A 16,526-nucleotide genomic window follows, 5' to 3' on the forward strand; every position below is an offset into this window, starting at 1 on the left:
GGGGAAAGTATACTTACTTTCAGCTCGGGGCTGTAGTTCAGTTTTGATCTTCAGCACATAGAAAGTATATAAGCAAAATGAGAGCTATAGCTTAAACACAGAGAATTGTAGCGGTGATGTTAATGCAAGAGGAGGGATGCCCTGCTGAGGAATCAACAATAGAAAAAACACACTGTTGAAATGCTGCTCAGGAAGAAATTGCATCCACTGCACGAATTTGCAAACCTTGTTTTCCATTACAAACAGCATACAGCAAGATAACAAGGGTAAATATTTGATTTTATTACCTCTTAGAAAGAAGGTTTTGCATATTCTGTTGAATTAAAATGATATAAAAATATAGGCTTTAGATACCAATAGGTTTTTTTTTTGTTTTTAAACACCTTTATCCAGTGCTTCTTTTCCATCACCTGTCTCAAAGAAGCACATCAGACACCCAGTTTCCCCCCTGTAATGTAGAAGGTTCAAAGCTTTATTTTGAAGTTTGTTTAAACAGATTGGACAATGTCTTATGGGCACATAAACAACCAGCAGTTATTTTGGGGTGTGTTTGCTGTAAGCAATAACATTGTGTTTCCTCTCAAGATGTTAACACGGAAGGTGTCTTCATATACCTAACCCACACAGTCAATAGTGCCAAAATTGCAGGCTTAGATCACAAAGCAGCTTCTGAAGTGTCTAAAGTCTGTTCTTGAAACCAACTGCACCATTAGGAAACTGAACCACTTGATGGCCAAGTTAGGGAAAGGACACCAATACCATTGGAATCCTCTCGCCCCATACTAAGATGTATTGATAGATATATATATTTTTAAACCGCCTAGTGAGTTTTGGTCATGGAGGGGAAATTACAGGTTCCATAAGCCTCTGGACAACGGAAGGGTGTCCATCAACTGAACACCCCTCCTCTGATAGGTATGCTCTCATTTAATCCATGTTCTATGAGCTTGATATCTTCCAGGTCATCTTTTACGATGCTGATCAGGTGGCTCAGCCCTTCTTGTTGCTGCTTCAGGTGCTAAAAGAAAGGGAAGGGGGGAGAGAAGAGCCACGTAAACACTCCGCTCTGACCTTCCCAAGCCTAGCCTGTGAATTTCCTGGCAACGGTCAGCCCTTCTGTTTGTAAAATGCTAGGCATCAGTCCTCAACTGAGAGATCACAACTGCTCCAGTCTTTCCCCTGTGTGTTTACATGAGAGACATGGGTTACTCAGCAGAAAGTCACATGCTGATATCCCCTCTTTCATACACATTAACACTGGAATCCAGACCCAGGATTAGGTCACAGCTCTTGTTGCCTTATTCAGCTTACTATGTTTCGGTGTGTTGCTTTTTAAATGCAAGTTTCTAGCCCTTATGTTTTGGAAGACAACCTTGGAAACGTGTAAGCGTTGCCTGGTGGCAAATGGCCAAAAATTAGGGTTGACCAGGGCTTGCAGCAGAGTCCGTTCCCCAGGTTTTCTATGCTATCAAGCACAAATTTCACTGGCCATCCCGCTCCTTCACCTCATGCAACAGAAACATCCAATTCTTTGGGAATGGAAATACTGGCAGAACAAAATATGCATCCGGGACTTTCTCATGTTATTGTGACGAAGGAATTTGCATTCCTGCCGGTTGTTACCTGTTTAATTTCCCGCAAGAGGTCTGCATCGATGTAGTACCTCTCTTCCGATCTCACAGCTCCAAAATGGTTCTGCATTCTGATCTGGGACATCAACTCATTCAGCCGGCCCTGGAAGAAATAAAGGAAGAAACGCTGAAAGGCAGAAAGCAGCTTCTTTTTCCCTGCCCTGTGGGACAAGTGGCAGAGATTTATAAGCAGATCCAGTCCTTAGAACAGGGGTAGGCAACCTAAGGCCCATGGGCTGCTCCCAAATCACCCGCTCGACGAGCCCCCGTGCGCTGCACTAAGTGGCACAGGGATGCGCTTCTGCAATGCCAGAAATTGCGTCTACGCAGACACCAGAAATCACGCACACAATCTGGCCCACGGAGGAATCTCTGCTGGAGTGAACTGGCCCAGGCGAGGTAAACCTTGCCAACCCCTGCCTTAGTACCTCCAACAAGCAAGTATCTCAAGCAGTGGCGTAGCGTGGGGGGTGCAGGGGGGGCCGGCCGCACCGGGCGCAACATCTGGGGGTTAGGGTTAGGGGGCGCATATCCACGGGTTAGGGGGTGCAAATTACTTGCCTTGCCCCGGGTGCTGACAACCCACGCTACGCCACTGATCTCAAGGCATCTCATGATGTGGCACCCTGCTGACTTGACTCAGTAACCTGTCACTAAGGCTGCTTTATTGAAAGGAAGCATCAGTGATCAGGTTGGGAGGCCTGTGAAAATATACCACTTACAGATTTTACCAGATTAGTTTGAAGGAGCTCAATGCATTTCAAAGACACTGTCATAGTATGATTTTTCAAAGAGGAACATGAACAAACAGCATGGCATAGGTCCAAGGAGGACACAGCCTTCCACATTAGCATAAAAGAACTTGGGAGATGTAAGACAGGCATGAAATGCAAGTGCACAGAAGGAGCAACACCAGGCAGTTTACTGCACAGTTCTGTGTTTGGTATGCAAGGTTATGCGTCCTGAGTTGCTGACCTTGAACTGCGTGGGAGCATTGAGTTCACACTGGATCGTATCCAACTGTACGCGAAGCTGCTCCTCATCGGCTTGGATGGCATAGCCGCTTTTCCTCTGGATCTCTTGCTTGATTAACACCTTCGTGAAGAAATTAAGATGCTTTAGAAGGCTATCCCTTACCAAAAAAAAAGAGATTATCCTTTTTTGGGCAGCACAGCTGAATGTAGACCACCTGGTCTGTTTTTCCCAAGGTGTTTTAGGGATGCAAAATGTGCCTGGAAATGGGAAGGCCATCCTCAGACACACCTGAGGTCAATAAGGCCGCTCAAGGGAGTGGACAGATGCAGAGTGTTTTTACACAGAGCCACAAGAGGGCCTTATTGGTAGTGGCGCCCACCTTGTGGAACACCCTCCTATCAGATGTCAAAGAGTTAGATATTTGAAGGCAGCCCTGTACAGGGAAGTTTTAGTATTTTGTTTTAGTATTTTGTTGGAATTATTATTATTATTATTATTATTATTATTATTATTATTATTAATTAATACCCCACCCATCTGGCTGGGTTTCCCCAGCCACTCTGGGTGGCTTCCAACAATATATTAAAATACAATAGTCTATTAAACATTAAAAGCTTCCCTAAACAGGGCTGCCTTCAGATGTCTTCTAAAAGCCTGGTAGTTGTTTTTCTCTTTGACATCTGATGGGAGGGCATTCCACAGGGCGGGTGCCACTACCAAGAAGGCCCTCTGCCTGGTTCCCTGTAGCTTTGCTTCTCGCAGTGAGGGAACCGCCAGAAGGCCCTCGGCACTGGACCTCAGTGTCCAGGCAGAATGATGGGGGTGGAGACGCTCCTTCAGGTGGGCAGGGTACAAATAATAAAATTATTATTATTATAAGATACACATGGAGGTTTACAGAGTAACAGAAGTAAAAAATAAATAAAGAAAGAGGAGCTTATAAACCCATTTTCTCCCTAGTTGTGTAATAATTTATTTTTTAAGGTACAATTGAAAGTTAAGAGACCGTAAAACAAACATGTCCAATGTACACTATTCCATCCCATAAAACAACCATGTACCATATCAACTGTTGTTTTTTAATTATAAAAGGGGGGGAGGGAGTGGGGGGGGGGAATGAGAAAGCAGAACCTAGAAAGGCAAGGAGCTGGGAACCAGATGCCACAAACCAGAGGAATCGGAAGCCAGGAATCATAGAATCATAGAATCATAGAGTTGGAAGAGACCACAAGGGTCATCGAGTCCAACCCCCTGCCAAGCAGGAAACACCATCAGAGCACTCCTGACATATGGTTGTCAAGCCTCTGCTTAAAGACCTCCAAAGTAGGAGACTCCACCACACTCCTTGGCAGCAAATTCCACTGTCAAACAGCTCTTACTGTCAGGAAGTTCTTCCTAATGTTTAGGTGGAATCTTCTTTCTTGTAGTTTGGCTCCATTGCTCCGTGTCCGCTTCTCTGGAGCAGCAGAAAACAACCTTTCTCCCTCCTCTATGTGACATCCTTTTATATATTTGAACATGGCTATCATATCACCCCTTAACCTCCTCTTCTCCAGGCTAAACATGCCCAGCTCCCTTAGCCGTTCCTCATAAGGCATCGTTTCCAGGCCTTAGACCATTTTGGTTGCCCTCCTCTGGACACGTTCCAGTTTGTCAGTGTCCTTCTTGAACTGTGGTGCCCGGAACTGGACACAGTACTCCAGGTGAGGTCTGACCAGAGCAGAATACAGTGGCACTATTACTTCCCTTGATCTAGATGCTAAATGTGGCTAAACTGGGATCAAGACCCAAAGTTTCTTTGATCTCTTATCCAAACAGCAGTTTGAATGGCTTTAAGAGGAGAATGAAGATCTGTCTACTGGTGGCTGATTAGCCATGACAGAAATAGGGAACCTCAGTGTTCTAAGGTAGCAAAGGGGTCTGGGAGAAAATGCAATGTCAGGGAGAGCACTCTTGCCTTATGGACTTCCTAGAAGCATCTGGCTGGCCCGAGATGGAATCAGGATGCAGGTGTAGAGGGACGTGGGATCCTCTTTTTATGGTCTTATCCATCTTCCCCCACACTGCAGATGGGAGGACTGAGGCAGAGACAACAGGGGCTTGCCTCAGAACCACCTTAGACAACCCTAGTTGAATTGAGATTTGACCTGAATATTTCCTGACCTCCATCTCATGTTCTTCGCTACTGCACTTTACCTACATTCTTAATCACCACCCATTTTTACCACAGGGACAAGCAACAGCCTACCTGCAATGTTCTGTGCGAAAGATCCATTAGCTTCCGCTTGTACTGAGCTATTTTGGCCATCGTTGTAGTCTGGTTTTTCTGGAGCTCACTTATGTCTTCTGATATAATCTGCAGACAGGGAGAGATTGGGTCAACTGTTTAGAGAGAATGCACAGGTTGTGAACTATCCGTCCAGTTTTACACCTGGGTGTCCCTTCGTGTATCGAAAGCCTTTTAAATCCTTTGCAGATACAGTCCACAACCAGCTGCAGAATTATGGAGCTGGAGAAATCTACAGTGACTGCTCTAAAAATCCCCTGAAAAATCAAAAACACACGCTTCAAAAATCACAAGCCAACTGCAGAGAGAGAGAAAATGGATGCAATGTACCACAGCAGAAATGCTTTTGGGCAGGGAAACACTTTTAACTAACCAAGCCAGCTGGTCCCAGTAAGAATAATAGAACCTGAAGATTAAAATAAATTTGATACTATTGACGTTAGTATGCAAGTGAAGGGGTATTGCTGGTTTAGCCACTGGACAGATTTAAGACTAAACACAGGAAGCTGCCTTATAGCAACTCAGTTATATTGTCTGCACTTACAAGGAGTGATTCATTCAGTTTTTCCCAACACTACTTTGAGATGTTAATGAGTAAACCTGGGACCTTCTGCACATAACACAGTGAGTTTTGTCCCTCCTCTAAATTAGGGAGGTTAGACTGAAATCCCAATTTTTTTAAGAAGAATCTTCATGCATGCGACAACAGTGGATAGAATTTTCATAGCAAAAAATTGGAAAGGACAAGTGATACCCACCAAATTAGACTGGCAGGTGAAGATGATAGAATATACAGAAGTAGCCAAAATGACGGGAAGTTTAAGAGATGATTCAAAACAGAGATTAAAGAAAGAATGGAATCTCTTTAGTATATAAAACAGTACTGCAAAAATCTAAATGCTTTGATGGGTCTGGACTGAATCTTGCAAGACAAGAGAGGACCAAATAATAAAGTAATTTTAAATGTTTAGAAAGAGGAAATATAAAAGTGTGAAGTAGAAAATGAAGTTTAGATAACACAAGGGGGTGAATGGAAGTCAAGAGAGTGTGATGTTGTTTGTTGTGTTTTGTTTGGTTTGGTTTTGGTTTTGTAAAATGTATGTATTGTTCTAATAAAGCTATAAATTAGAAAAAAAATAAAATAGGGATGTAAGACTTCACTTTGAGCATCTCAAGTGTAGCTCCTAGTGAAAGTGAAGAGACTGGGTTGATTTGTGCCCCTGGAACACACAAGCAGTAGAAGCTCAGTGGAAATATTGTAAAACGTGCTATGCATCTTGACTCCTCAAGTTTGGCATCTTCCACGCTCTTTACAACAGACTTGGAAATTGCTAACCCCAGCCTAGGTGGAGCAAGCTACCAATCCCTGGCCCTGAGAGTCCGGAGTACTTTATGGTATTAAGTTTCTGGCACCTGGAACACAGGATTTACAAAGCAAAAGGCAACTAGACTCTTAGAGCATCCATTGTCAGCCACAAATGATCACAACAGTGGTATTCAGAAGCTGGTGCTCACATCTAATCTGGTTTGATGCTGCTTCGTCATTTGGTCTTGGACTTTCAACCTCCTCAACAGTTCTTTGAAACCAACCATCGGCACTGGAATCAGCCTAGAGAAGTAAGAGCATTGACGTGGTAGAAATTAGGCAACACATAGAAATGATTAGGCTATAGGAGCAAACAAGGCACTCTAACTAGGGAGTCAGGAGGCCTCACCATCCCTTTAAGGGGAAAGGATGGTGGTTTTTGTCTCTGGTAAATTACCATGAATCTGGTTCAAACACATGCACACACCCCCATGATTGTGCTAACTCTGTTGCCAGCAGCTGGAAGTCTTAACAGATTCCACTGAAGACTGTTGGGTTTGATGTCCCAACAAGCTCTTAAGAGTACGTGTGAGCGATAGCATGTCTGAATATGCACCAACATCTAAAACGTTCTTCAACCTGCAAATTTAGCATAGCTTCTCCCCAATGTGGTAGTAACAAAGCAAGATTTTAACACAGGGACACAAGCATGCATTTCCCCACATGCATTCTTGTGATGGTTCAGTCTTGCATGTGCTTCCTAACTGAAAGCCATCTAGATTTCGGTGTGGCATTATGACTATTTTCCAGCTATTGCTCTTGGGAGCTGTGATCGCCAGGGTGCTCATTTTGCCCATTCTGTTCTCAGAAAGACACATAATTCCCATTTCAAATTATCCAAGCAATGCAAAAACCACCAGACTTACTTTTCAGGATCTGGGTTGTCAACTTTGGCCTGTTCCCAAATGATTGGATCAACTCCTGGAAAAGGAAAAACAAGGTAAGTCACTGAGGACAATATTGAGTCATTGAGCCTCAGCCATTGTTTAATAGGATCAGTTGGCGGTAAGATTTATCTTGCTAAAAACACCCAGATGTAACACATGTATAACTCATAGCCCCCCTCCCCCCCAAAAAAAAGCAGACGAACTACATTTCAGAAGTGACAATTTTAACACACTTCAGATATTCTCTGCATATCCCATTTCCAATTAATTTGGTGAATTTTTCTCTTGTGAGAACCCACCCCCTAAAGAAGCATTAATTACTGCTCCAAGTACCTCTTTCTGCTTCTATCCTGCTGTTTTGTCTCAAGAGGGAAAAGGAAAACAACAACCCACCAGTGATCTACCGCACAATGAGTGAGTCAGAAGATTATTTACTTGTCCTTTAGGTCTCTTTCCAGATTGTATCTACAAGCCAAGTCCAATTAAAATACATCCCATATCTAAAGCAAACCCCTTAAATGGCTGGCCAAACACTTATTTTTAAAGAACACCATAATTCTTTCAGCTTGTATTACAGCAGGACTACAGCTGTATTACAGCTCCTCCATCATCTAACCCAGGCTTCCTCAACCTCGGCCCTCCAGATGTTTTGAGACTACAATTCCCATAATCCCTGACCACTGGTCCTGCTAGTTAGGGATCATGGGAGTTGTAGGCCACAAACAATTGGAGGGCCAAGGTTGAGGGAGCCTGATCTAACCAAAGCACTTGGCTGCAGTACAGATTACCTGCAGGAGGACTCTGTAGCAGCTGCTTGACCTGCGCTGGAGAAAGCTCTGTCCTGGCCATGATGAGGGTGACTCCAAGCTGCTGCAGCTGGTTTTTGACATTTGCTTGTTCAAAGTGTGCATACAGAGTGGTAGATGGGACTCGCCTGGAAGTCCCATTTGGAGATCGCTCAACAACATAGATGACTACTTCAGTCCTAAAAGAGCCAATACAAACACTTACATTTTACACATTTTAAAAGGATTTACTGTTGTTACACTCAAGGTTGAGCTCAAAAAACCAAATGTATTCATAGCATCATAGAATTGCAAGGGACCCTGAGGATCATCTGGTACAACCCCCTTCAACGCAGGGACATGCAGCTGTCCCATATGGGGATCGAACCTGCAACCTCCCCTTATCAGCACCATGCTCTAACCGAGATGGTCTGGCCAGGTTCCTCCAATTATTATCTGCCTGGCTGGGCTCTTCATCCGATGTATGTATGGAGCTTGCTATGGCATCAATTTCCACCCACCAGCAACTTGGATGGGACACTCTGTACATGGCCCTCCAAATGAGAGGCCTCTGGGGTGCCTTCACCTGCTCCTGAGAGGGATGTCTTCCAGATAAGAGGAAGCACCTCAGCCCAACCTGGCACAGAGAGGAGCAAAGGAGGCGAGGTGAAATGGGTCTGCCTACGCCTGTTAGCCATCCCTGCATCAAGCATGTTACTCTCCTTGGGCATGAAGAGGCCTTTTCTTGCCAGGAAGGGACACACATGCACCATGCAATTTACTTACTGATCATCTGGCATGGTCTTCACACCTTCCACGTTGACTGTGAGAGTCTGGTTTGAACCTAAGATTTTGTGCACAGATTCCACAAGCTGCTGCTGCTGGCTTCGAATTTCTGCTTCCTTCTTGTTGAAGACCAGTGCTACCAAGCCATCTTCATCCTTGTTGTTGGACATGCAGCTATAGCCAACAGCCTGTGAAAGGACAGAAGCCTTTTCAGCCAACGAAAAGATACCCAAACTTTTTGCTGCAGAAACACTGCACCACAAAGACATGAAAGCTACGATTCTACAACTCCGTGAAATGTAGCGAAGGAAATCAACTCTAAATGTCTAGCAGCAATTAAGGCTAGCTAGCCAACCAACCGTTTCCAAGAAGGTGGTCTTCAGAAAAACCAATCATACCTTAAACCTGCAGAAGGGGTTTTCCTGCGAGAACTCCACTGGGGCAATGCTGTTGTTGAAATATCCTTTGCCTGTGCCCCAAAATGCCTGCAGCTGGTTCCACTTGGCCAAAATGGCATCTCGCTCATCTCCCAACAGTGTGGGTGCAGAAAGGGCACTTGCTGTGTTTATCAGCTGGTTAGACTGGGTAGGGGCTTGAGCAGGCTGACTGAAGAGGCTTCCTAGGGCTAAAATGAGATGGGAAGATAGATGGCAAATGAAATCCAACCACACAAGGCTAGCCCACTATCCTCTCCTCAAAGTAGCCCCTTTGTAAAATAAGATGCTGACCAAGGGTTTACATATTTTCTGAGCTTATCGCTATTATATTTTTTGCAACTTAGGCAGATATATCATCATCAAACCTTTATTGGCATCACATACAAACATTCAGAATAAATAGGCCAGTGCGATCTCGTTGCCATTTCAACAGTACAGTCATTTGCCAAAGGGAAGAAGAGGAGAGCAATCTATTTCATCTCTGTGGGTCTCCAGCAAGGGCAGGATCCTGTAGCGTACTTCGGCGGCAAAAAATCAAATAGAGGAACTTAGCTACTGTCTTGGTATGCTTCTGGTCTCTCCCCTGTAATAAGAAGCGTATAACCTCTGTCTCTGGTTTCCATGTTGGAATACATAGATGGTCTAGAAATTGTTGGTGGAGATAATCATTCATTTCACATTTAAGGGCCATGTGAGCTAGAGTTTCCACCAGGTGGGCATCACACAGGCAGATCCTATCTCCTTCAGGCAGATATGTGGATGCCTGACAAAAATAATAGCTACAGCAGACGCCTGAAACACCCAACCAGAATACAGTTCATAAAGTCCACTTCTTTTGCCCAACAGGCTGTCACTCAGATGTCTGATGGGAGGGAGAAAGGAAGAGAGGAAAGAAGGAGCTCCAATATGACGTAAAGAGGTTAGGTAAAACCCCTGGCACTATTTAGCCTTAGCGTACTTACTTGGTTGCTGCTGCTGCTGCTGGGTGCTGAAGGCTCCAAATCCCAAACCAGTTCCCAAACCTGTGCCAAGGCCGGTACCTGTCCCAAAGCCAGTACCAAATCCAAAACCCTTGTTCTGGGTAGCACTAAACAACCCTTGAAAGAAGAAAAGCAGGACAACACAGTGTGAATAAGGTCGTGCTAAGCTCCTGCAATGCTTTAACTGGAAAGACATGTGCAATGCAATTCATGCGCTCTTACCACCAGCCCCGGTGTTGGTAGGTGCCGAGAAGCTGAACGTAGATCCAGCTGTGGTGTTTGCCGTCCCAAATCCTCCAAAGGCCCCTAGGAAACCAAAATGAACAAGTCAAAAGAAGAAGAAGCCCGGAAGCCTTTTACGAGGCCACAGTTTTGACGATCACATGCCGGTAGGTTTTTTTTAGGAAGGGAGATGGTGACAAATGAATGCTGATGAGGAAACAACTCATATGCATTGCCCTCGTTTAAAGCCGAAGCGATTGCAGAGAAGGGGCTAACACTAAAGCAGCTAACACACTTTCATCTTTTGGGAAATCATATCAGTTGCACATTTTTGTTGTTATTTTTTGGAAAGCCTATCCTGTTACTTGAAGGAAAACACATATAAATTCTTTTTTAAAAATCAACCTAATCAATGCAGTGCCTCTGCTTTAAACTACTCCAGAACATCAGTGCTCCTTATGTGGGCATAAATATGTCTTCTGAATTTTCCTTGCATTGTAGAAACCAGCTGCTCCCAGCACTCTTTGCATGCCTTTCTTTGTGCTAAACAGGCACAACAGAGTTGATTAAATGGCTTTGCTGGAGCTCCCAGAATAGGTTTCAATCAGAAGAAGGGTTCCAGCCTGCCATTGACACATTGGCCCTGCAACTGCTGTGCTGCCTATATGGACCCTGCTCTTCTCCTTGACCAAGCGCCAACCAGCACTGTTCCTGCCTGAACTTTTTGGGTGAAAGATGCACTGGTTAAACCTGTCCTGAAGCACTCAAAACCTATACAGTCATAAAATTGGGGGATGGACCCAAAGACTAAGTTAGTTGTGCTTTAGCCCCACTGAAATCAGGGCTGCCCTGGGCTCCTTTGGATGAAAGTGAAGGATTGTAAATGTATTAAACAAAAGAATAAATAAACAGATAAATAAATAAATACTAGTGTGAAACCAAGTTTTTATAAATGCATTAGAATTTGTGATCCCTGTCTGCACTCAAAAGATTAAAGTTCAGTTATAGCTGCCATCTTAAAACAATTACAGTATTTTAGTGTAATACTAGTAACAATCATAGCTCAGTGGTGAGCTCTTTCTCGTGTCCTTCCTTGCACAGAAATTTTCCAAGAAGAATTTTAAAACTGATTGGAAGTGTGAATGTATGCGGTGGGTAGAGGTGCGAGAGACTCACATTGTGAAAGCCATTCAGACCAATCACAAAGCAAACAATGTCACTGGGGTGAACAAATGGTTTCTTTTAACAGCTGAGATGAGAGTTACACTACACAAATAATTGAAACTGTTGCATATTACAGTACAGAAATGATAGGACTATGGAATGATATAATTTCCTATACGAACAGCCACAAGAACTGAAGGTTAACACTAAATGAGCGCATTAGAAATACTGAATATTAGAATACTGAATATTAATGTCAGGCACATTCAGGTACAAAGATGGATCGATGCCTGGCTGTTCAAAATCAGCTAGTTGAATTATCAACTTGTTCTACAGACGGTAAATAGTTGAGAATGTTTAAAAGTCAGAATCTTTTTGTCAAAGCCAGCATATTTCTCAAAGACCAAAAGTTAGGATTGCTGATTTTTTTTAGCTGATCGTATAAAATTTGCTTCTCCATTAAGCCTTGATAAAAGTGTGGTGAGTTCGTGATGACTGAAATCCAATGAAGAGACGTAGGAAAGGGGGGAAACATAAATGCAGTAGGGTCCAAGAATTTGAGATAAAGAAAAATACCTTTTCAAAGTTATTCAACTTTATTACCAAGGGATCATAATTTTATATCCCTGTTTGCAGAATGCACATGACAAATTTGGCCTGCTAAGACACTCTGGCTGATTTTCCTTGGGGGGAAACCATTTTAATGACTCAATCTAGATCTACATGGATTCAAGGTTAATTCACACATTACACTGTTTCATAGGCACACAGTAAACGGGGAAATTGTGAAAGGAAACTGAGAATTCAACACCCTCCCAAGCTGATAGGGCACAAACATGGTGGATGTGTACTATGGAGGCATGATTTGCCATGAATTCACCCCATGTTTGGAGAGGTTGTTTCCCCTTCACACTCTACATCACAGCAGGTAGCTAGTAGTCCCACAATGCTGTGTTCCGTATGTATTGCCTCTCACATGGATTTCCTGACTGTGCAGACTTCCTCATTTATTGAATGGAGGGACCTGATCAATCATTTCTTTAACGAACGCATAGACTGCATCCATCTGTGAAGCTTTATGTTCCCATAAGCAACTGCTGGATCAGAGCAGTCTCTCTTTGCAGCTACTTCAGTGATAAAACAGCTTTGAAAAATTAGGCATTTCAGTCACACATTGAAGGAGTCCGATGCAAACGTTATTTTAAAAGCTACAAGAATAAAAGCAAAAGGGGTATTCTGCTTCTACTCCAGTCCTTAAACACTGAAAGAAGTCTTCAATTGATTTTAATGGAACAATGCCACATGAATGAGTTTAGACCCCAGGGGCCTGAAGCAAATTCTTGGACCCTTCCCAGCAACAATGCAATTACAAACACCACTTGTGTGCATTCTCTACCTGCACTGGCCAGACTGTTACCAAAATTGAATGGTGGAGCCGAGGTAGTAGACACACCAAAATTCCCAATATTAAAATTCACTGCAGGATTAGCAGTTAATCCAAAACCCCCAAAATTAAACCCGCTGGCAGTGGAGTTTGCTGTTTCAAGCCCACCAAATCCTGATGAGTGGGAAGCAGAAAAGAAAGCAAGGAAGTATTAGTGAGAAACAAACATGTAAGCAGTAAAACCGTTTCTGATTAGCAAAAATGAGAAATTTCAAAGAACGGGGGAGAAGAAACATCAGTCCATAGCAAGAAAAAGTACAAGAGAGTTTCTCTGCTGTCATAGAACAAATGAAGTTTTCACTGCCAAATATTAGTTCTGCACCAAAAACATGCAAATAAAAATTCCTCCTCAGTATGAGAGCAGGGTGTTTCGAATGGTCTACGTTTTGAAGGGTTTAGAAGTAATGAGCTGAGCAGTACACTTAGGCTTAACATTTTGTAGATATGAATGACCAAGTAAAGCACCCTTCCCCAAACCTCCGTATTAGAATTACACTCTCCCCATGCTGATTAATATGAATACTTTGCATTTAGACATGGATTTTTGTTCAAAGTGCTTCACATACATTATCACAACAGTCCATATCAACATGCAATTTGTGAATTCCCAAGTCAAATGCAGCCTGCCAGCCATATACTAGACAAACACATACTCTTTCCAGTACAAGGCAGACAACAGGCTAGCACAGCAGTTCTCAATTTGCTAAGTACTGTGGACCTCCTGTTTTTCAAAAGCCAAGCCACAGGACTCTACAATCCTATGTATTTTGGAGGAATTAGCACTAATTATGTTTATTTGTGGGGCTCTGCAACATAGGACTGGCAGCAGCCAGAGACCTAGTTTTGCTAATGGATGGGAACAGAAGCGTGGGGCTGGGAGAGCCACACTTTGCAACCCCTTGGCCTTTCTCTACAACCACCCTGTGAATTAATGAATAATAATAATACGTGCCTCTTTTGTGTGTGTGTGTGGGGGGGGTGCTCCTTTGGGATATATATATATATAGTTACATTTATACATAGACCCTGTGATATTAATGAATAATAATAATAAGTGCCTCTTTTCTCTCTCTGTGTGGGGGTCCTCCTTTGGGATATATATATAGCTACATTTTTATACGGACCCTGTGATATTAATGAATAATAATAAGTGCCTCTTTTCTCTCTCTGTGTGGGGGTCCTCTTTTGGGATATATATACAGCTACATTTTTATACGGACCCTGTGATATTAATGAATAATAATAATAATAATAATAATAATAATAAGTGCCTCTTTTCTCTGTGTGTGGGGGGGTCCTCCTTTGGGATATATATAGCTACATTTTTATACGGACCCTGTGATATTATTATTATTAATAATAAGTGCCTCTTTTGTGTGGGGTGGTGGTGGTGGTTCTCTACACACACACACACACACACACACACACACACACACACATGCACTGCAGGGGTTTGGTCTCGAAGACCCTCGAGGGTCCCTTCCTGTTCTAAAACCCTGCGCCAAGCGGACATTCAGGCATCCTTAAGGCGCATCATCATTTTGTGCTTCTTCGCGTCCAACTTGCGCTCGCGTCCATTTGCGCGTGTTGTCGCGCTTGTCCTGACCTACGGCTGGAACAAATAAAGCTGACTTCCTCCCTCCCAACCCCTCCTCGTTTGATATCGCCCTGCGCCTCCGAAGCTGCTGCTGCTCCGCGAAAGGCAGCCAGGGATTCAACAGGTGCTGCCCTTCCCCGCCCCCCCCCGCTACCTTCTCGGTTGCCAGGGCGACCAGGGCCACGCCCCTCCCACCCCAGAGCTCGCCCCCCCCCGCCACTTCCCCGCACTCACCCGCAGGGTTTGGGGCGGCCGCAGCGCCGGCGGCTGGCCCGAAGTTGAAAGCCATGAGGGAACCCGAGCGGCGGCGGCGGCGGCGGCAGCACCCACTGACCCTGGGAAGGTCCGCTCAGCGCCGTCGTCCGGGTGGAAACTGCAACCCCGACGTGGGAGGCCGCGACCAGACCATAGAGATAGGAAAAGTGTAGAGTGGAACCCACTATTAGCGCCGGCCGCGGTTTTCTAGGGACCCGCCGCTCTGCCCTTCGGCCTCCCTTAACTTCGACTCCCCTTTACGCATTTCGCGTCGAAAAATTAGAGCGGGAAACTAGCTGAAACCTGGCACCGGGCGTCCCGGGTTGAAATCGCCGTGGCGCGTCACTCTACATTTCTGCGTCTGTGGTGAAAAAAAGGTTCCGCCTCCGCCCGGAGAGCGACGCTCGAGCTGGCTTGTTGCCCCGGCAACGAGGCGCTGTGGTGACGACAACGACGTAAGATGCCGTCGCGGATTCCTAGACCGGCCGCTGAAGCGCCACCAATTGCGGAGCGGGCTGCGGGAAGGTAGAGGCTCCGCCTTGTGGACTGGAGGGGAAGTGCCCGATGGGATCCTGATGGGGAAAGGCGGACGTAGGGCAACCCATGTCGGAAATGTAGATTTTTGGGGGCGGGGGTTGAATTTCCAACAAAGTCCCCCCCAAAAAGAAACCTCAACAAGTTTCCCACTTTTTGAAATATGGCAACCTGCTTTGGTGATCCTCACCCCTAATGATGCGGGATACGGTGTGCAATAGGTTCAAACCCTATTCTGAATCCGACCCTAGGAGTCCTCATAAGAGATCTGTTCCTGGAGGAAGAACTGTGAGGGGAGAGACTCCATCAGACAAGGCCTCCTTCCACCTGCCTTGCCCCACCCTCTAGTCTCTGCTTCTCAATTTCTATTGTATTATTCTATGCACTGTGGCTTGCCGTTTTATTGATTATAGTTTAGAAATTATTTATTGTAACTGTTGAGTGGATTTCTGTTTAACTTTCATATGTTATTACTATTTAATACTATTATAATGATTGTTGAATATTACTTTTTGGTGTAGGTTGCCTATTTTAAAGATATCCCCTTTTTGTATTGCATTAGATTGTTATAAAATGTACATTCTTTCTTTCTTCAGCTTGTAAAACTGCCTTGAGTATTGTAAGATAGAAAGACGGGATACAAATTAAAAACGATGATGATGATGATGATGATGATGATGATGAAAGGAACTGCAAACTATGACTCAGTGAGGGGATTTAGGATGTGTTTCAGGCCTCGGCCAGTTTAGTCCTGCGCCATCCGGTCCCGTTGGTCACCTGTTATCACGTTTAATTACACCACCATTGTGTTCTCCTGGAATCTGCTGCGGTGCATGCTTAGCAGTAAGGTTTGCAAAGGACACACTTGAGAATATTGCAAATGAGGTGCAGGGATCATTGGGAGGGCTTTTGTCTGTAGCAGCTGCACACTTCCCCCTCTTCAGTGCATCTAGCCAGAATTCTGTTCTCTTTTCATTGGCAGGTAACCGCACATGCCTCTTTGTCCAGGAGGGGTGAGGTGCACTAAGTATTGAAAATGTATTTTCTACTGCTGCTGCATGGCTATACAGTGGTACCTTGGGTTAAGAACTTACTGTAATTCATTCTGGAGGTCCGTTCTTAACCTGAAACTGTTCTTAACCTGAAGCACCACTTTAGCTAATGGGGCCTCCCGCT

General features: G+C 44.3%; 1 protein-coding gene across 2 annotated transcripts; it reads right to left on the reverse strand.

Annotated features, from left to right (window-relative positions):
* Positions 1-258: 258 nt before the first annotated feature.
* NUP54 (nucleoporin 54) lies at positions 259-15,174 on the reverse strand. 2 transcript variants are annotated; one of them, XM_083458813.1, is made up of 13 exons: positions 14,796-15,174; positions 12,917-13,078; positions 10,357-10,440; positions 10,117-10,251; positions 9,116-9,342; positions 8,718-8,905; positions 7,935-8,131; positions 7,126-7,180; positions 6,409-6,502; positions 4,855-4,962; positions 2,607-2,726; positions 1,624-1,734; positions 259-1,018 (listed from the first exon to the last, which is right to left on the reverse strand). In XM_083458813.1, the coding sequence occupies exons 1-13, from the start codon at positions 14,848-14,850 to the stop codon at positions 890-892; spliced, it is 1,665 nt and encodes a 554-aa protein (XP_083314939.1). In that variant the 5' UTR covers positions 14,851-15,174; the 3' UTR covers positions 259-889. The 2 variants fall into 2 exon arrangements, with proteins under 2 accessions (XP_083314939.1, XP_083314940.1); XM_083458814.1 differs by lacking the exon at positions 12,917-13,078 and having other exon boundaries at positions 14,796-15,167.
* Between the last annotated feature and the right edge of the window lie 1,352 nt (positions 15,175-16,526).

The sequence above is a fragment of the Podarcis liolepis genome, assembly GCF_965112155.1.
Source record: "Podarcis liolepis genome assembly, chromosome: 9".
Lineage (NCBI taxonomy): Eukaryota > Metazoa > Chordata > Lepidosauria > Squamata > Lacertidae > Podarcis > Podarcis liolepis.

Bases quoted from the DNA above. Each gene is read 5' to 3' on its own strand.
- NUP54 (XM_083458813.1), bottom strand. From the start codon at position 14,850: ATGGCTTTCAACTTCGGGCCAGCCGCCGGCGCTGCGGCCGCCCCAAAC. The intron at 8,906-9,115 runs GTATGATTGGTT...GTCCTTTCACAG, and splicing joins ACCCCTTCTGCAGGTTTAAG to GCTGTTGGCTATAGCTGCAT. The intron at 1,019-1,623 runs GTAACAACCGGC...CCTTTCTTTTAG, and splicing joins TCTTGCGGGAAATTAAACAG to CACCTGAAGCAGCAACAAGA.